We start from the raw sequence: 21,504 nt of genomic DNA, 5'->3' as shown, positions 1-21,504 counted from the left end.
TTAGCTGTTTTTTTATCTGTATTATAGTTGAAATTTACTAGGCTAAGAAATCTAAATTAATAATAACTTAACATACTTTAAAAAAAGCCTTCACCTCTGGTATTAGGGATGGAACCCCAGGCTTTTCCATGCTAGGCAAAGGCTCTGTCCCTAAGATTCCCCAAGCTGAGAGCCTGGCATGAGGTGCACAGCTGACCAACAATATCCACCACTGTGTCTATGGAACAAACTACTCTGGTCCAGCCTTGGTATCCAGTTACTTCTAAGAGAAGAAAAGGAGGGCATCAGTACAAGGGCTCATCTGCCCACCCTGTGTTCTAAATGGACATGTATACTGGGCATTCTTTCCACAGGACTTACTGAGGTATCTGGAGCTTTGCTGTGGTCCAGGGCTCCTCTGAATTCTGTCTCTGGGTACCAGCTATACATACATATGATGTGGGTATTCTCTCTGCCAGCTCAGCTCCTCTCTCTATCCTCTCAGGCATGTCCCTAGCACCTCCCTTGCATATCTAATTCCATCTTGGTTTTGCTTCGTGGAGGAAGCAAAGTGCTATCTGTCACACAGTAGGGACATTACCTATGAGTGTTGTGAGGGTCAGTGTATCTGAAGTAGTACCACGCAGAGTCCACAAAGGTATCCATGGTGTCCGTCTCTCTCCTAGCTAATCTCTTGCACCTGAGAAAAGAAATTTATCAATTGTTTTTTTTCTAGATTTCAGTGCAGTTTCCCACCAGCTGTCCTTCTGAGGTGTTGGGCCTCCTAATATTTCACTTCAAGCAGCATAAGTTTGAGTGAGAGTACTCTAGGAGAGCTAGGAGAAGAGGGATGGAGTCTCCAAGAGGAACAGAGGAACCTTCCATTCACTAAGCACACAAGAGCTTGAGTCTATTTTCAATTTAAAAATGAAAAGAAGGGTTGCATTTTACATCCCATATTTGTTAAGTAGTCCACATTGGCTTTATGAACATTACAGAAGGAATCAGGTCTCCCACCCCCACCTCAGGTGAGATGATCAAACCAGGCCTCAACTGCACTTTTATCAGGAGGCCTGGGTATGGTGGGGTCCCTCAGGGCAGAAGTTGTCAGAGAAGTTCCTAGGGAATCCTGTGTGTCCCCAGAGAGGGGTGCCAATCTCCACAGTGATTCTCTAAAGTAAAGCCAGGTCTTTTTTGGATTGAATCTTGTTTTTGACCACAGACAATAGTTTGGGAAGTAACTGCAAGAGAAAGGCACCTTCTCTTCCTTGCCCAACCTGCGAAAACGCTAAGGAAAAAAGAGGCCCACTACCCAGAAGCAATCACATCTGGCTGGCACTCATCATGCTCACTTCAATTAATGTCTCCTTGGGCTTGAAGACAACTAGATAATATCACTGATACCAAGCCCACATTTGTAAGGAAGAGGCGCTTGGGCAGATGATGGGCACAAGGTCACCAGGTTGGTCTGGGTGCAGTAGAACTAGGCCAAAGGTGTCACAGATGCTATCTCATCAGGTTCCCAGAACACCAGGGAATTATGAAACAGACTACCCCAAACCCTACTGTGCAGGAGAGTAGTGAGGTTTCAAAGGCCTTAGAACTCAAAAGTAAATATATGAAGAAGCCTCAGCTGCTGGTCCCAAGGTTACTGTCTATATCTCTGTGCTGTCCTGCTTGGTTGCTCACAGCCCTGGATGCTCATCAAATTCACTCAGAGAGTGAGGTCAACTCTGAGGCCTGGGCTTTGCCCTTCAGAAATTCTGTGGTTCTATTAAGAAGCCATATTACCACACAAGGCTGCAATGCTGTACTGAATGTGAGCACTCCTTTACAAAGGGAAAGAGGAAAAACATGGCTTGATGTCTGTTATTGTTGTTGAGTCAGCTGATAACAGCATCATAAAAATCACACTAGAAGAACTCTACTGATCTTAGAAAAACCCAATCCTACTTCAAAATGAGGAGAAAGGAAAGAAAGCTGGTGTATTTCAGTAAAGTAAAGAATGAACACACAGGCTGTCTCTCCTGTACTCCATGATTGGTACTAAGACCTCCATGGCTATCAGAGGCTCTGTACTGGGAACATGGCAGGAGAGAAACACCCTTTCTTACTATGAGGAAAGTCTGTGGAATAGAAATGACAGACAGTGCAATATAATGAAAACCTATGGTCTTCCCTCTATTGACTCAGTGTTTCAGGGCCAGGTTCTAGACTGCTGTCTCAAAGGTTCCAAAACACCTTTGATATCCCCTTTAGGCCCGTAAAGAAGGCAACATTTAGCACCCAGTGAGAGGAGGGTGTCCTAGATACCTCAAGGTGCTGGCTCTGGCTCCTCACCTTGGGCAGGGACAGTTCACCCACTCCAAAGCTGAGGCCAGTGGGGAGCCTCCTCTGCCAGTGAAAGACGTGATGCTGGGCAAAGTCACAGGCAAGTCTTCCAGCGGCACAGGCACGGGGCCACAGGACGGGCAGTGGACAATGGGGATCGGTGTGCCCCAGTAGCGCTGCCTTGAGATCAGCCAGTCTTTCAGTTTATCACTTGTCACGTCTCCACCCACTCTCATCCTACGGGCTTTCTCAGTCAGGGCTAGAAAGGCATCCTGCCGGGTCATACCTGTGAACTGAGATGAGAGACAACTGAGATGAGAGACAACTGTAAGAAAATCTCTGCCCCTGCTCAGCACCCTGTAACCACTGCATCAATTCATGACTCTCATAAGGGTCTGGTTCTGGGCAGGACCACATCAGGACTCCCCTGAGCCCTGGATGCATTTCTGTTCTTCTAGTATTTATCTTCATGTATGTCTGTGCATCACATTTGTGCCCGATGCCTATGGAGGTCAGAAGAAGGGTGATAGATCCTGGAACTGGAGTTACAGATGGTTGTGAGCTGTTATGTGGGTGCTGGGTATTGAACCTGAGTCACCTGGAAGAACAATATTCTCAACTGTTGAGCCATTTCTACAGCTCTACCTCCAAATTTTGAAAATATTAAATTATTTCCAATAGCCTTGAGAAGCAAAGTTGGCTATGGGCACTGTGCCCACTTTGGTGGGCAGCTGGCCCTGGTTCTGTGGCCCTCCCATTCTGCCATGCCCTGTAATACCTGAAGAGAGAATCACTATCAGTGTCTAACTACCAGTGAAGAGCTGTATGATATGCATTTTAATGACTCTTTCTTCTTAGAGAATAAAAATTCAGTGTTATATCTTAAGGCAAGCAAGGGGCCCTATCTGCCTCAGCTTGAAGAAACAAATCATTCTCTGTATTTAAATACTCCCGTTTCATAGACAACAGAGCTGAACATTACTAGTTCAAAGGTAGAGTTCTCTCTTCACAGATGCTCTCCAGAGGCCAAACTAATTGGATCAAGTGAGCCATAAGACTAATATTCAGAATGTGGGCACCTGGGATCAGTCCTGTTGTATGTCAGGCATCAGAGACACAAAGATAAATGTAATCTGCTCATGTCCTTAAGGAGCTCACGGTCACAAGACATGTCATGGAAAGAGAGTCCAGCCATGTTTACCAAAGTAACCTCTATTACTGCTGATAGGAAGAGTTTTCTCAAAGAGTTTATTGTAAAGCGGTGGCTATGCTCTAGGGGAGAGATTCCCTAGTCTGTACTATTGACATCATGTAGTTGTGATATAAAGCATGACATGCTCTCTTTAAAGTTTATCTTTTCATGTACCACTGTGCTCTGCTCCAGAAGTTCATGAAGGAAAACAGCTTTGCACCACCATCCTTCTCCATCCTCTTTGACAGAATTTGGCTGAGTATTCAGCAAAGAGCTAGGAGATGACTCAAAGACTACCTGTAGCTATCTGAAAGCAGACAAAGAGGATAACTAATGCTCGGGGTCCCATCCAGAGGAATGGGGGTCTCTCTGGGCCCCAGAGAGACAGCCTCATTTGGGCCATAGATATCCCCTTCCTCACTTCCTAGAGCTGGGGATCCCTTGTAACCACCCAGGCTTGGTTCTGCCGTACCTCCTGTAGGCTGCACAAATGAGGGCCAAGAATAAAAGGCATTAATATCTTAGAACATGATCTATGTTTGGAGATACAAACATAGAGTCAGGCACTGTCTCTCTTTTTAAAGGGGAAGGCTGGTCATTATTCTCTTGTAGATGTATGATAGATAGATGATAAACAGACAAAGATAGATAGATAGATAGATAGATAGATAGATAGATAGATAGATAGACAGACAGACAAAATGATAGACAGTGTGGTAGTTTGAATATAATTGGCCCCCATAAGCTCATAGGGAGTGGCACTATTGGGAGGTGTGGTCTTGTTGGAGAAAGTGTATCACTATGGAGACAGACTTTGAGGTCTCTTTTGCTTAAGTTTTGCTCAGTGTCACAGTCTACTTCCTGTTGCCTTCTTATCAAGATGTTGCCAGAACCATGACTACATGCAGGCTGCCATGCTCTCTGCCATGATGATAATGGATGGACTGAACCTCTGAAACTGTAAGCTGCCACCTCAATTAAATGTTTTCCTTTATAAGAGTTGCAATGGTCATGGTGTCTCTTCACAGCAATAGAAACCCTAAGACAGACAGACAGATAGAAACAGAAAGGAAGACAGAAATACAGAACACCTTTATAGCTAAGTGGTCCCAAACCTGAAACACTTGGATCTTTAGGTATTACAGGACCAAAACCAGAATCAGGGAGACAACCAGTAGATGCTTCTCCAGTGATGATTCATCATTGGCCAGGTGTGGGACTAACATGCTGAGCCAGCAGTTCCCAGATTAGGGCTTATGTTCAAATCTCCTGTGCAACTATAACTACTCCTGATGTCTACTACTCATGTCCTCACTATCATTGATCATTAGGTTGAAATATCTGGGTTGAGACTCAACCATCAGATTGTTATTTTATTTGTTTTGTTTCTTGAGACAGTGTCTCACATAGCCTAGGCCAATTTCAAACTCTATGTAGCCAGGATAGACTTGAACTCTTAACCTTCCTGTCTTACTTCCCAAATGTTAGGATTATAGGTATGCACCACCATGCTCTTCTGTCAAGCACCAATATCTGAAAACACTTTCCTAGTGCTTCCACTGTGTAGCCAAGTTTAAAAATGACCCTCTAAGCCAGTGCCCTCAAGTTTTAATGTGCATACAAATCACTCAGGGATCTCATGTTAAGGTTGGGGCCTGAGTCACTGATCTGGGAACCAGACTTTTAGCAGCAAGGCTAAAAAAAAAAAAAGCTAGTGATTCTCAACAGTGGTCTCTGGACCATCAGCACCACCATCAGCACCACCAGCACTATGCAAATTTGCTGAAAACAGAACTTTTGGGAAGAGTCAGGATCTCTGAATATGTATTGCTAGTCAGTGTTTTAACAAGGCCAGCATGATGCTGATCTATATGCTCAAGTCTGAGACTCACCTAAGCCACCTCCCACTTTAGCCTCCTACCCCAAAACTGCCTCTTCCACCATACTTTCTGGTTCAGTTCAGCACTGGTGGGGTTCGCATCCTGCCAAATGCACCAAATCAAACAAGAGATAACCTTGACTAAGCCAACACAACTCACAACTTTCTGTAATTGAGTTAAACTTTAGGTGGAAACAACAGATAATCTGGAGCGAGGCATCATCTTCCCCAGGAAGAAGAGTCAGCACCAGTCACCTCTCCAAGAAGCTAAAGATTCTTTTGAAAATATCATGCTCAAGCAAAATTTCTCAAATGAAGTTGTTCTAGGGTTGGACTAGATTTCAAGCTAAGAAACTTCTAGGTGTTGAAGAATCGTTTTTTGTTCTGAGAAGCCAAGCAAGGCTACAAGGCTGCTGGGGTAAGAGGGTAAAGGGCAGGCTGCGCTATGACTGTAAGAGCATGTCTTCACACCGATCTCAGGGTCTTGATTCACAAGTTAATTCTCAGGCACAGGCCAGGGGCACCAACCTCAGCAGACCTGATCAGTCTCTCTGTGCCATCTGATGAAATTTCAATGACGTTGGAGTAGAGCAGGCCCAGGGTTTGGGCTATCCTGGTATCTTCTGAGCTGGTGCTGGGGATTCCTGTTCAGAGGGAAAAAACACAAAACATCAACTCCTCTTAAGTGCTCAGAGCAAAGAATCAGGCAAGCACTGATGCATGGTCTTAGCTTCTTGGAAGAGAAGCCAGGAAGCCCCACCACACAGGGTAATGGGACTCGGCCTCAGAGAGCCTGACACTAGCTCAGCTGTTCACCATGCTGGGGTTATTTCCTTCAGGTCTTTTTCTCTGGTTTTTCTGATTCTTAAAAACATAGTTGCAAGCCTAAAAATCTACCATATATGCTACTGAAACTTTACATTAAAGGTGTGAAGGGAGCCTCTTGAATCTCCTCAGTGGCTTCCTGTTGGGAAGCAGTGCTGAGCACTTTAACACCCTGAAAAGATCCCCCAAGTCTGGACACTGAAAGCTGCGTCCCTGAGATCAGAAGAGCATTCTGAACAGGCATTTATTCTTCAACCCGCATATGTTCTTGAGGAAATGAGGTGGGACACAAAAAAACCACTCACTCAGAGGAGGGAAACCTGCTGCTCTGTCTTCAGCTGTCACAGAAGCAGGCTTTGGTGGTTCTGTGGGACAGGGTTCCGAATGTGGTACTGCTGACATGATGGATTATTCTGAGCAAAGTAGTACAGGGAGCATTCTACACCATCCTGGCCCCTTCCCAGACCACTTCTTCAGCAGGGACAAACAAAATATCTCCCAAATCTGCCCAATGTCTCCTGGTGCTGACACCTCTCTCATGGAGAATGCTGGACATGACCCACCAGTGAAGGGTCACACAAGAAGGCTAAGCCAGCTCTTCTGCAAAAGAGTTCCAGAGGGGGGGCTTAAGGTCCAGAGACATGTCCAAAGCTCCACAGTGTGGTGCAAAGCTGTGTCATTTCCAACTGAGTTGTGACAAGAAGCACCAAGTCCAGTGAATGAATGTCAGTGGACTGAGGGGTGAGGATGCAGGGCAAAAAGTATCAACAAGTGTTTACAGTCACGGGAAGATGATGGTCATTCACCAAATTTTCATTGTCCAGCTTAGGGTGACTCAGTGACAGTCCAAAGAGTACTCTAGGCTGGGTGCTGGTGGTACACACCTTTAATCCCAGCACTTGGGAGGCAGAGGCAGGTGGATCCCTGTGAGTTCAAAGCCAATCTAGTCTACAAAGTGAGTTCCAGGACAGCCAGAGCTGTTACATGGAGAAACCTTGTCTAAAAAACAAAAAACAACAACAAAAGAAGAGAACTCTAAAATATGACATATTCTAACTGTGCAGGATGGATGGTGAAAATTCTGCTTTATTTTTTACGTGTTTCTGCTTCTGTCCTTAGAAGGTTTCAGAAACACTTTAGAAAATACTAATTACACAACTAAGGGAAATCAAGACAACAGAAAAACAACTTCCCATGCTCACTTAAAAACATCCAAATCCTTAGAACTTTAATATTGCATCAGTGATTTAGCCCAAAATGTCAAACACCCCCTTGTCTGCCCCAAACAGCCATATCAAGATTCTCTTCCCTGTTTACTCTGGCTGGCTGTTTAAAACATCTTACTAGTTATAAAATGCATGGTTACAATGGTCAGAAGTGACCGAGTGCTCAGTGGCAGCGTTCTACTTTGAAACCTCTTCAAAACACTTCACAAACTGACCTGAGGTCATTTCAATACGAAATGTTACTTGCTCTGCATGTTTGTAGCAACATGGAAAACACGATCTATCCATCTATAGTAACATCATAACAAAGGCCTGCTACTCTGCAGCATAGCTGTGATCTCCCACAGGAAACAGGTGAGAGGAGCATCGGTATGTTCTGAAGGCAGATTTTAGATAGCACTGTCATTACGTCCCCTTCCTGTTCCAGGACAATGGATGAGGATTACTTACGAATAAGACTGCTTCTAACTAGGCCTCTGTCTACTGCTTCATGACTCTTTCTTGGGTAGTTCAGATTAGCCTCCTCCACAATGCTAAAGCCTAGCCTATATGGATCAGATGTACTTGGAACTCCTGTCTCTACACTTGCTGGTGGTTTTGTGAATTTTATTTTGTTTGGTTTGGATTGGTTTTGTGAGACAGGATCTTATGGTATCCTACAACCATTTGCAGATTCAAGATTCTCCTGCCCAGGCTTCTTAGCACTGGGACTGAGTCACTAAACCTGACTTGGATTTTGAAATTAGATTTTTAGTCTGTGTTGTATTATCTCCCATATCATGTGTCCAAGTCTTCAAAACTAACTCATGATCCATGAGCCTGGGCTTTTTAAATACTCAATAGAAACCAGGACGGCATGATATACCTAATATGCTTTAAAAAATTAAAAATTGTTTTATTTATTATTATTAGTGTGTGTATATGTTTGTGTGTAGGCACATGGGAAAACCTGGAAGACAACTTCCCTGATCAGGTTCTGGTAACTATACTCAGGTTGACAGGCTTGAGTGGCAAGCACTTTTACACACTGAGCTGTCTCACCATCCCCACAATATGCTTTCAAATACACAGGGTTTCTTGTTGTTGTTTGTATGCTTGCTTTTGCCTTTTAAAGATGTGTTTTACCATGTTGTATGGCTTTAAACTTGTAATACAAGATTGGAGAGATGACTCAGCAGTTTAAAAGAACTTATTGTTCTTATAGAGGACCTGGATTCAGTTCCTCGCACCCACATGACAGCTCACAACAATTTGTAACTCCAGTTCCAGGAGATCTGATTCCTTTTTCTGACCTCCAAAGGCACAAGGCTTATAAATGGTACACAGACACACGTGCAGGCAAAATACTCATACACATAAAATACATTAAAAAAAAAAAAACAAAACCTTAAGCTTGTGATTGTCCCACCTTAGGCTCCTGAATGCTGGGAATTCAAGTGTGTACCACCATGCTTTTGAATTCGTAGTTCTTTTTTTTTTTTTTTTTTTTTTTTTTTTTTTTTTTTTTTTTTTTTTTTTCAACATTTTTGTTCTTTGCCTTTCTGATCATTGTAGCTGTCGAATCAGAGATCCGCTGCTTGCTAGTCTATTGCGTTGCCACCGCTGAATTCGTAGTTCTTAACTAAATAATGATTACATAGAAGATAAGTGACTGGAGTTGCAGCTCATGGTAAATTGCTTTGCTAGCAATGTGTGAAGCCCTAGATTTGATCCTCAGCTCCAAAGAGAATGAAGAAAAGGGGACACAAGTTTCATTAAGAGGCAAAACCCATCACAGAATCAATGGTAAACTCCTCTAAGTGACAGCAAGAACTGTGAGCCCTTTGCCCTTAAACCCGCATAATGCATTAGCATGGGATGACGTCTAAACAACACATACCTATTTTTGAATCTAGAGAACCTTCTAAGTCATCCTTGGCCATGATAACGATGGGGACCTCCTGCAGGGTGAGGATGTTCACAGCCACCACTGGTGTGAGGCAATCTGGAAACAAGGGCAGATCCATCAGCTAGACACATCCTAGAGCAGACAAGTGAGAAAAAGCAGCCAACATCTCCCATGCTGTGTGCTAATTGCTAACGAGCTGGTCCATTGAAGGATATTAGCAGATAATTTACACCAGCAGAAATAAGAAGACTAAACAAGCATGGGAGAAAAGTGTTGTCCACCCATATACACAAAGAAGTGAGAAGGATGTTTCAGAGTCCCAGGCGGAAAAGCCATCTCATTACCACCTTTTACTTTTCAAAATTATCTCCAGCAACGAGAATAATAAAACACACAAAACCTTCCTGTAGTGAAAAGAGGAGACATAAACTTCTAAAGCAAATGGATAATGTTGCCAGCAAGCAAAAAACAGCAGAGCAGAAAGCAGGAAAAGAGATTTCCAGACATGCAGAGACAGAACAGTTCCTTCCCATGGACCCTTTTCATAGGAGATAGTGCGATATGTGTGTTCTTGCAAGATAAAAGGCTAAATGAAGAAAGAGACAAGTGTAGGATCCAGGAGACAAGGACCTAACAAAAGAAAAGACACAAGAACATTCAAGAAAGAAGTCAGCTGGGCCGTGGTGGCACACTCGGGAGGCGGAGGCAGGTGGATCTCTGTGAGTTCCAGGCCAGCCTGGTCTACAGAGCTAGTCCAGGACAGGCTCCAAAGCTATAGAGAAACCCTGTCTGGAAACACACACACACACACACACACACACACACACACACACACACACACACACACACAGTCAGAGAACTCTAGACATATAGCTACGGCCTGAAGGGTGACCAAGTCAGACCTGAACCAAACAGCATCCTGAGTATGGGAAAATGAAGGAACTAATAAGATTGTTTGAGTTTGGAGAAAACTCTATCTAGAGTTTTAAAGAGCTGACAGAATGTGATGAGATTCTGCCAGAAATTCAAAGAACACAATGAGAGAAAGGTAGAGACACACACAGAGAAAGACTATGAATTTTAGAGAAAAAAAAAAAGTTATATAAGAATGAGAAAGTAAGGCTGGGCCTGGTGGTTTATGTCCATAATCCCAGCCCTCTGGAGGCTGGGGCAGGATCGTGAGTTTAAGCGTATCCTGAGCTACACAGTGATTTCTAGACTAACCTGGGCTACACAGAAAGAACCTGTCTCTAAAATAAACAAGTAAACAAACAGAAAAATGTAATCACAGTATACATGACCCAGTTACAAATATTTATGAGGCAAATGACTTGCAATTTACCCAATCATTTATTATCATGAATGGACAGTAGCGGGGGAAGAGTCATACATTGTGACATCCTCCATGAATATGTGGGCTAGAAGCATAAATACCCAAAGTCCAGAGGAAAGAACAGTAACTGACAAATGCTGTAATTTGCTTGCATTTATTTACAACATCACCGTTGGTAAGAGCCATCACTGACTGGCTTAACAACATACTTAACAACACTTGTTTTAAACATTCATATAGTTATCTACAACAGATTCTATACGCCCTCAAATTAAAATTGGCCAAGAATCAGGATTTCTATTCTAAAAAGGTAAAGGCAGGATCCAGGAGAAAGGTACGGCAGAGTGGAATTCAACATGGGCCTTGGAAGTTGGGGTACAGCCTGTGGATATCACTCTATGTAAATAAAACACTGATGGCCAGTGACCAGGCAGGAAGTATAGGCGGGACGAAGAGAGAGGAGAATTGGGGAACCTGGAGAGAAGCCCTTCAGCAACAACAGCCTGCACTCTGGATCCATTTGCTAAACCTTTGCTGCCAGAGCCAGCTGAGCTCCACATCTCCAAGCAGGGATCCATATTTCTAACTCTATATTGTCTTTCCTTAAAGAGGAAACATGTTTTTGCAAATTCTGCAATTATGATGTGACATTAGAAAGTAGGGCAATGAGAGGACAAAATACGAGCAAAAGTCATTAGGTGATAACTAATGTGGAGAATGGAGAAACAGCAGTACAGGCACAGAATGCAGACACAGGCCTGTCAGAGAAACAGCTCTTGTCATTGGCTACCAGCTGACCCCTACATTCACCTCCTCCAATGGCTCAGCAACAGAATGTTTAGTTGGCTACAGAGAAAGCAACAGCACTGCCCAGCTTCCTCTGTAGCTAGGTCTGGCCATGGACTGTATGCAGAAGCAATTTCTAAGTCAGGCTCTCATAGCGGAAAGGCAAGCTCGGCCTGGAACTGCACCCTTGTATTCCTAGCATTTGGAAGGCTAGGTCATTACAGACTGGGTTGCCTAGTGAGTACCAGGCCACCCAGCACTATATAATGAGACACTACCTAAAAGTAGAAAAAGGTAAGCTCTTTTCCCCAAGAACTGTTCCTTTTTACTGGATATAGACAGCATGTAGTAGCATGGGCTCACAGAAGAAACGGGTTCATAACAGGAATGAGAAAATTGCACTGTACTCAACACATCATACTGGTCTTGTGGACACACAGTATCACAAAACAAAACCAGAGTCTTGGTTACTAACTGATCTATAGACTGAACGAATTGATTCAGACTGAATGAACTGAAAAGGGATGTTTCTATTCTGAAGATCAGAACTGGAAAAACTCAGTGCCAAGCATAATCTTCCATCTGGAATGACTTTAGGATTATTGAGAGGAGGGGAAAGCAACTAAGTAGCTCTTCCAAATAGAATGTTACATATGGCTTTCAATTTGCCAAAATGAAATGACCAAGCCAGTCTGGTACACTAGCACGCAAGTGGTCTCAAACATGCTGTTGGTCATACGTACATAGATACTACCATGGTTTAAATGAGGATGGTTTAAATACTTGGTCCTCAGTTGGTGGAACTGTTTGGGAAGGATTAGTAGGTATGGCCTTGTTGGAGGAGATACGTCACTGAGGGTGGGTTTTGAGGTTTCAAAAGCCCAGGCCATTATTAGTTAGCTCTCTCTCTCTCTCTCTGCCTTGTGCCTGTGGATCAGGACATAAGCTCTCAGCTACTGCTCCAGCGTCATATTCCCTGCCATGATGGTCATGAATTCATCATCTGAAACTATAAGCCCAATAAACAAATTATTCTATGAGTTGCTTTGGCCATAGTGTCTGAATACAGCATAAGAAAAGCAACTAAGATAATTCCTTAGCTTATCATGTGAAGGTGCTTTGAATTTATGGTGTCTTCAACTCAGAGATTGTAATCTTTTATAATTTATTAGCTCATTAATTATTAAAATTACTTCATTTTGTGGCCCCAAATGAACTATGAAGGGGATAATGTATGACCTGTATACTTACAGTATTTAGCTTTTTAATGTTACTTTTCAACCATCACAGCTTCAAGGAATCTCAAATTACGCAAAAGGGAGCTCTCCCTTCCAACAGTTGAAATTAATTCTTTCTTTCTTTTTTTTAAGCAGAGTAAAAAAATCCGAGATGATTAACCTTCATTGTAAACATTCCTGGATTTTAGAATCACCATGAAAATATATCTCTGGGTATATCTGTAAGGAGTTTCCAGAAAGAATTAACTGAGAATTAAGAATTACCTGAGTGTGTGGGTCTTGGACTAAATAAAAGGGAGAAAGTGAGCTAAACAGCAGCATTCACCTCTCTCTCTGCTTCCCAGCCGTCTCAGTCAGTGTTCTATTGCTGTGAGGAGACACCATGACCACAGCAACTCTTATAAAGAAAGCATTTAACTGGAGCTTGCTTACAGTTCAGAGGGTTAGTTCATTGTCATCAAGGCAGGAGCACAGAGACGGAGCACGGTGGCAGGCAGGCATGGTGCTGGAGGAGTAACTGAGAGCTACACCCTGATCTACAGGCAGAGAGACAGAGAAAGACCACCCCAGTGACTCACTTCCTCCAACAAGGCCACACCTCCTAATTCTCTCAAATTGTGCATTTCCCGGTGATCAAGCATTCAAATATATGAGCCTATGGGGGCCATTCTTACATAAACCATCACAATGACTGTGGATACAATGTAACCAACTGCCTCAAATTCCTGTTACCATGATTTCTCTACCCTCAAACTTCCCTTAAGTTGCTTTTGTCAGAAAAGTAATGAATACCTGAGATATGGGCACAGAGGCCTTAAAAGCATACATGGAATTTTAACTTGTATCTTTTCTTTATTTTAATATATAACAAAAAAAGGTGAAGGCAAGGGACAAGACCTGCCTTGTGTTGGGTGTCTTCTGTCCTAAGCCCAGAGAACCTCTAGTCAGGATTGTAAAAACCTGTCTCTGACCCAGGAGATGGGGCCCACAGCAGGCTCCTAGGCAGGGCGGGTGACTAGAGCTGTCCTCATTGCACTCAGGAAACAACCACTGTCTGAAGCAGAAGTGAATTGTCATGACCCTGTCTCTCCAGTTTACATCATCCTAAACAGTTTGACAGCCCAATAATTCAGATGTGAGCTACAGGTTAAAGTTCACGGTGTACAAGAAATCATAAAGATGAGATTTCTGCAGAGACATTTAATCCTTCTCCAGAGACCTACCTCTAACTAACAAGGGTGTCCTTTCACCCACAAACCCTCTGGCTGGCTGCAGTTTTGTGTCTAATCAAAGGTATGTGGTCTTCTCTTTGCCAAGGAAAAGGCAGAAGTCCCAGTGACAGCAATCCCTCAGGGAAATCCAGAACAGGCAACTGAATGTGGCCAATTTTTATCCTCATGTTTTAAAATTTTAGTGCATTTATTTATTTATGGGAGGTGAAGAGTGGGAGCGTGTGCCACAATATGTGCATGTGCGTGTGTGCGTGTATGTGTGTGTGTGTGTGTGTGTGTCTGTCTGTCTGTCTGTGTCTGTGTGTCTGTGTGTGTGCGCGCGCGTGCGTGCGTCTGTGTGTGCGTGTCTGTCTGTGTGTCTGTGTGTGTGTGTGTCTGTGTCTGTCTGTGTGTGTGTGTCTGTGTGTCTGTCTGTGTGTGTGTGTCTGTGTGTGTGTCTGTGTGTCTGTGTGTGTGTGTCTGTGTGTGCGTGTCTGTCTGTGTGTGTGTGTGTGTGTCTGTGTGTGTCTGTCTGTGTGTGTAGGTCAAAGGACTTACAGGAGTCTGCCCTCTCCTTCTACCATGTGGGTCATGAGGACTGAACTGAGGTCTTCAGGCTTGATGATGTTATTAAGTACCTTTATCCACTGAGCCATCTCTCCAGCCCTTTTTCAGTAAAGTTTTATTTGCTGGAGGAATTAAAAATTCAAGAGATGATTCTCTATCAGAAGACAGATTTAAACTAATACTGAATCAAAAGGTAAAGAACTGAGCTTCTGGGCAAATTCTAGATGCAGAAAGGCTGAGACTCGGGGAAACTCAGGACAGACAACTTAATGTTGCTAGAGTTGTTTTAGCCTCAGGTTTTGAGATAAAAAAGTAAAAATTACAGCTAAGATGAAGAACAGAGGATGAAAAATGGCAGACATGTGGGAAGTGTATGGGTCTTGGGAACTACTACCCAGATGAAGGATGTAACTCCATAAGCCTGTGCTCACCACTTAGCTCACCTCTGCCAGAGACTACTGCCTTCTGCAAGGCTTTCTTCAGAGAACTGCAGCCATGTAGAAGCCTGTGGTTAGGAGAAATGGCCACATGAGAAATGCCATAAATGGCCTCAGGGGTGGCTGTGTATGCCGTCAGTTTCTCTCCTGTGTCTTGTCCATCAACCTGGCAGGATAAAACATGACATTTCATTTTCAGTCCTCCTCCTGAGCTATGTGGCTCCTCATTCCACCCCTTCCCTCATTTTCAAACAGCCAGGGCAGCTTCTGACCACAGGACCAGGAATGTATAAGAGGGGTCAGGCAGAAGAACAGAAGGGGGGCTTCTTGGTTAGTTCCCCTTCTGCACTCAGCATCAGGCATCGCAAGATAAAGTAGAGAAAGCTTGCTCAGAAAGATGCCCTCCTGGTTCTCTTTTTGCTGGGCAGTGCTGCAGTTAGGTGCAGAGCTGCTGTGCATTCAAAGAGCTCCAAAATGCAAGAGAGATCTGTGGGCATGAATGCTGGGGGGTGCCAGTGTGTTATTACCTTTAATGTGAAGTCCAGGTGGCAGCCTACACAGTCTCCAATCCAGTGGGCCTGCATGCCTTTTATTCCGTACCACTCTGGGAGGTCTGCCAACGCGTCCTGCATGGCCTGGGGAAATAAGAAAAGAACAGGAATGTAGCAGTGCAAAGCTCACGCGAGAACAAGTGGTGTGGGGCTTGAGGTAGGAAAAGTGGGGACATGGAAGAAAGTTCTGGACATCAGACTCCCTCATTCTCATGCCTCAGGAGAGGTAGCAAAAGACAACAGAGGCACTCAATTCACAGGCCCATATGAGTGAGATCAACCTGACCTACCTCTGCTCAAGGTTCAAGGTTTCGTGGAAGAAAGAGCTAACGGACAAGGACCCCAGTTCACATCACTGCTGAAAGTGTTTGCAGTGTTCTCTTCCCCAGTTTGGGGGTCAGAAGAAGTTCACAATCTGTTGAGGAGCTCCACCCCTCCACCGTTCCCTCCACATTTTCCTCCACCCCTCCCCACCTTCCCCTCCACAGAATATTCCTGTTGACTGCTGCTAATTTCCACACAATTCTGTATGGCCCTCCCCAGCACCGCTGGGCCACACCAACAGAACCTCACCTTGTGATCATTTTCTCCTCCTCTCCCTCCTCTTCCTGTTCCTCCTCTACTTTTGCTAGTTCTTTTTGTTTGTTTTGATATAGAGTCTTAGCCCAGGCTGACTTTGAGTTTCCCACCCTCTTGCCCCCTCCTCCAGAGTGTTGAGGTTACATGTTTAGCAGTCAGTGGTTTTGTTTTGTTTTCTTCCCAGATTGCAGGTCAAGGGTGGGAAAACTCCTGGTGGAGGGGCTTAGGCTTAAAATATTCAGATGGAAATGAGGCCCAAACACTCAAATAGGAAGAAATGTGAATATTTTCATGTGCTAATTCTGGAAAGATGCTGGCCTCAAATCTAAGTAAACCTATGAATATTTTTACAAAGTGAAATAATTTTTTAAATTGGCCAAATGAAACCAATATTTTGAAGCACCAAACAAGCTCTTTTCAGTTCCCTGTATAAAAAAAAAAAAATGCATTTATTCAAGGCTAATTTTGGATAAGCCGGTCTTTAGGGAATGCCTCACCCCACAACACAGCAGATGACAGAGCAGCTTTCCTTGGCCACAGCTCTCCATCCCCTTTTTGTGGGAGCAGTCCTCATCTCATCTCACATCTCTACCCTTGGCAAGCACTTCCTCTTCCCACCACGTAAACAACAGGTATAGAAATCCAGTTGGCTCACAGAATACAAAAATTTTAGACTTTTATATGTATATGAGGTATGAAATCCGGAAGAGCCAGGCTTGGTGGAACACACAATCCTGGCACTTGGTAGGCTGAGGCCGGGTGATCTGGCGTTCAAGGCCAGCAAGAGACCCTGTGCACAAACATACACAAATAAAAGTGTCCACAAAAACCAAAAACAAACAAACAAAAATATAGCTCTCACCTCCCAAGGGAGAAGAGATGGTTTTATTTTGGAGTCAAATATGAGTGACTATAGCCCAAGAACATGTTCTAACGTGGTAAAACTTTGACGAAGTTTCTATAGTAACAGAACAAGGAAAGCCATAAATCAAGGCACTCCGTAAAGACACTGGTGAGAGCAGCAGGCAGGCAGCTACAGCAACTGAGAAACCAGGGCCTCGGAGCCCCCTCGACAGCATTCTTAGCACTTTGATTGGCTGGAAACTAGTGGTCTGTTTATACATTCCAAAGAAAAACTAGAATTCTGTTTATACATTGCCAAGGATTTAGCTAATGGTCACAAAGACTTTAGGTTAAGTACAAAGGGGGCAACAAATGGCTACTAAGAGGGCTACAGTGGCTCCAAGAAAATGTGGGTATGGATTTGCAACATTCTAACCTCTCCACACCTCTGAAGTTCTAATCAGTGAACCCGCCTTGTAGAAGACTCGGTGGAAATAGAGTTCTTTTCAGCAGCTTTCATTCACAAAAGTAAATGTGAGGAAGCAGATATGTCACAAGTTGGAAGAATGCATCACCCTCTGCCCTGTTCCATAGACTCCCAAGCAGGGCACAATTCAGAAACTACCATTTAATAAGAACAGTTAGCTAAAACTGCTAATGGGAATGAGACATCTAACACAGCCAAACCCCGTGTCTCCTGCATGGAAAACACCATCCACCCTCCTCCCTCACGGGTAAGGCAGCACAGCTGCCCACGAGACACCACCCCACACTGTCTGCTCTCCTACCTCAACTCTCTGCGTCAGTCAGTGGCTGCGATCATCAACTCTGAAGGGCTGGGCAGTGGTGAAAGGAAGGAATATAACACACTGCACAACAGCTTTTAACAAAATGGTTTTCTGTTTCAGAGTCCCCTTTGGACTCTGGAACACAAGTGAATGAGAGGGCTCCTGGACATAGCCTAGCTCCTAAGCTGACTAATGGACAGCCTTGGGGCAAACACAGAGCTCTAAAGATCCTGTGCCAGACAGACCTCAGGCCAAGCCAGCACCCACTGCTCAATCCTCCTCCACTTGGACTGCAGAAACTGAAAAGCCCACATCCACTTTGCTCTCCCCCTTAATGCTGGGGATGGCCATGTGACACAAAACATGAATGGAATTCTATTGGGGGGGGTGGTTCTGGGAAATTTCTTGCTTTCCATTTAAAAGGACTCATTTGTGCTGCTCCTGTTGCTTCTGTCTTGAATGGAGATGTAGAATCTGAAGGAAGATGCAGTAGCCATCTAGCAACCATAAGATCACAAGCAGGAAGAAAAGGCCAAGAGAAGCACTGAGATGCTGTCAGAGCTCTTGTAACAGTTTGGTCCCAGCAACTGGTTCCCATTATGTGGGAAAAGTAACTTCCTCTTGTTTAAACCACCATGACTTGGGTTTTCAGTTGCTTGCAGCTGAAAGCATTCTTAGTTGGTCCAATGTCTCATCCTTATCCACACAGCCGGGCTTCTTCACTAATTCATGACAATTCTACCAGGTTTTCAAGGGTCCTTCCTATTTCATTGGATCTTTAGGAATCTGGACCAAATTTTCCAAGCTCCTATATTTTTCCCTCTCCACTCAAGTGTCTGATGGCCATCTCAGACTCAAAGAACTACCTCTTCCCATGAGGACTACCTCTTCCCATTGGGACTACCTCTACCAGGAAGACTACCTCTATCCAAGAGAGTGGTCTAACCCTGAATGTTCCATCAAGTCAGGTCTTCCTGGATGCTACCGCTACCTGCATCCTCTCATCCAATAGATCACCAAGCTCGGGGGATTCTGCCTCTGAGTACTTTTCTAATCGCCTACTTCTTCTAGCTAAGTCTAGATTCTGCATGTTGGGACCATTGCAAAAGCATTTGGACTGGTGCCTGAAGCCACATCTACTCCATAATGTTCTTATGAAAACAAAATTCTGGGGACTACCGAGATGGCTCCATGGTTAAGAGTGCTTTCTGCTCTTGACTCTGGGTGGCTCACAACCGTCTGTAACGTCAGTTCCATGAGATCCAGAACTTCTGGCCTCCCCAGGCACTTGTACTCACATGTACATGATTTTAAAACTATATGTAAATCTTAAAACAAAAAACAAAAGAACTACCTCATGGTTCTGACATTACTCCCTTCTTTACAATATTTATTTCATATGGTTCCTGTGCTGAAGCCAAAATTTGTCAGACTTGATCCAGCCCCTAATCACCTCTCCAGACCTACTTTGAATTCTCCCATGTGACTCTCAAGTTTAACTGGCAATGTTCATCTCTTAGCTTCTCAACCCCCAGCACACATCTATCTGTTAGTGCCATTCAATATGTGTTCCCAATACAAGGTGGGGCTGTCATGAGGGAGTGTCCTCACAACACAATGTTGGCTTTATGATCTGTTCCACTCTTGCTTGTCTCTCTGCAGCCCAAACACTGAAGCTTTCATTTCCAGTTGGTTCACTGTTATGGGTGGTTTCTGTTCTCCTGAAATCCAATGATCATCTTTTCTTTTTAAGTCCTGTTCATTTATATAACAAATGCCTTGGTTTTATAAACTAACTTCAACCCCTTGGTCCATGTCTAAACTTTTTTTTTTTTTTTAATTAAAGGTCACAGTATTCTGCTTTAAAAAAAAAAAAAAAAAGATGTAGTAATTTTTATTACATGCTGGGTACTGCAGATGATACCCTACAAGGGCACTGGATCATGCTTGACCCCCTTTGGGTCTATTTTGTTCTAGAAGTTCTATTTGAGTCTCTCAGAGGCTTACTTTTAATCTTCAGTAAGGCCACTCTAGTCTGTTTTTATCCTCAGTCCTAGGGTGTTCTCCATGCTTTCAAACATGGCCTTTGGAGATTCAATGCCTCTCTTAGCCAGGCATAATCCAAGGGTTTCCATGTGCCACACAGCCCTGGGTCTGCTCTGCTCGCTTACCAGAGCCACTGCCTGGGCCAGCATCATGGACTCTCCCTCTTCTCCCAATTTTCAGTGCCGACCTCCTAAGAGCTTTTTCAATAAATCTGCACAGGAGTTCAGCAAGAACCAAGAGTTACCATGGCAACTCAGCATTTCTGCTGAACAGTTGAAAATTCACAGCTGACAGTTTAAAGAACAATGCCTCTGGTGCCAGGTTATTACATTACCAACTCAAAGCAGAGGTCAAAACACAGGCGCTAACCAGGTGGCCTTCCAACACTGCCATTAGAGATGCATGGCAGGTCAGGGAGGGGACTGGCACCCCTCCTTTCCAATATGCCACCAGAGTCTCTGGAGGGCTGGGGGGACATGGTGGATCTGAGGCTAGCAGAGAGGACCTACACAGAGAGCTACACTCAGCTTTGCTTTCCTCCAGGCATTGACTAATACGCTCTTTTGAACCTTTTCCAGATCCATGCCTAGGATCAGCTGTATAAAAATGAACTAAAAAAAAATGAGCCTCACTGCAGACAGTCTTTAGAGGGAGGACAATGAGGGTCTGCTGAGCTGGTGGGACATGGTTTGGGTTTGGCCCAGAATGTGGAAATCAGAAGTTGCCTAGAACTCTGTGCTTTCTCTGTACATGAGCCCTGTACATAATATCCAACCCCAGTTATCTGCAGATGAGTCACAGACTTTGTCTGGGCATGCCATGGGTTGCCTTTGAGACTTAAGTCAAAATAGAAGCACTGAGTATTACACACATATAGAACTCATGACTTTGTCCAGGCCACTATGACTTAGTAAGCAATTCTGCTTCTACTGTTGGCTTTGTCTGGAATCTCTGAATACAGAAATCAGCCAGAAGGTACTTGAACCATCATCAGGTCTAATCACTCATCTCACTCACCAGGAAACTGAGACCTAGGGTAGCCTTCACAATTGATCAGAGATATAGCAGAGTCACCTCTGGAGCTCTGGACTTGGCCCAGCTCATTCCTACCCTGGCCTTCCCTCCTAGAGACCAGTCAGCTCTTCACTTCTAGGTCACTATAAGCAATAGTGCAGTGAAACTGGAACTCAAGCCCTCTGTAGCATCACAAAGACTCATTACTCTTTTCCTTCTTGGATGCATAATTACAGAGTTACTGTTGCTTTGTGACAGCTCAGCAAACAATGACCTGGAATGAGCTCTAGGTGCCTTTCTTGTTAAAACTTCAAGACCCTTGCCCACCACCCTGTATGTGAACACTGAGGCTCTCTGCCTCCTATCTCTAAAGGCTCTGCTTAGGCTCCTTCAACAGAACTGCCAGTGTGGTCTGCCCACATATTGGGCATTACTGAGAGTCTCTTACCACCACTTACCTTTGCATATGCAGTTGTCTTAATGAACCACTGTCGGAGGTATTTCTTCTCCACCTTGGCTCCAGAACGCCATGAACAGCCATATTCATTCACTTGCTCATTAGCCAGCACTGTTTGATCCACTGGATCCCAGTTAACCAAAGCCTGTTAGGACACAGGAGACAGAGGGGTACACTGTGGTGAATGCCCTGTGGAGGTGCCCTTGGAAAACAAAGTTGTAATGGAACAGTGTGGCTCCAAGCCTGAGGGCATCTTTAGGGTGGGCTGCCTGGTGAATGGTCCACTAGCAAGCTGTGACAAGGACACATGAAATGCCCTTGTTAGAGTAGACTT

At 44.1% G+C, this 21,504-nt stretch overlaps 1 protein-coding gene across 5 annotated transcripts in view; it reads right to left on the bottom strand.

Moving 5' to 3' along the window:
- Positions 1-21,504, bottom strand: part of Lars2 (leucyl-tRNA synthetase 2, mitochondrial) — a 107,929-nt gene that overhangs the window by 32,455 nt on the left and 53,970 nt on the right. For 3 of the 5 annotated variants that reach the window (XM_028890485.2, XM_028890488.2, XM_037208075.1), the window contains 7 exons: positions 21,172-21,315; positions 15,420-15,527; positions 14,899-15,058; positions 9,312-9,416; positions 5,910-6,025; positions 2,320-2,603; positions 581-679 (listed from right to left, as the gene is read on the bottom strand). In XM_028890485.2, the coding sequence (XP_028746318.1) occupies positions 581-679; positions 2,320-2,603; positions 5,910-6,025; positions 9,312-9,416; positions 14,899-15,058; positions 15,420-15,527; positions 21,172-21,315 (1,016 nt within the window). Of the gene's footprint in view, positions 1-580; positions 680-2,319; positions 2,604-5,909; positions 6,026-9,311; positions 9,417-14,898; positions 15,059-15,419; positions 15,528-17,653; positions 17,789-21,171; positions 21,316-21,504 lie in introns of those variants that run through there. The other 2 variants (XM_028890489.2, XM_028890487.2) reach the window with 2 other exon arrangements.

This window comes from Peromyscus leucopus, chromosome 7 (genome assembly GCF_004664715.2).
Source record: "Peromyscus leucopus breed LL Stock chromosome 7, UCI_PerLeu_2.1, whole genome shotgun sequence".
Classification (NCBI taxonomy): domain Eukaryota; kingdom Metazoa; phylum Chordata; class Mammalia; order Rodentia; family Cricetidae; genus Peromyscus; species Peromyscus leucopus.
The sequence above is the reverse complement of the archived record's forward strand: the minus strand, read 5'-3'. Positions and strand labels throughout refer to the sequence as shown.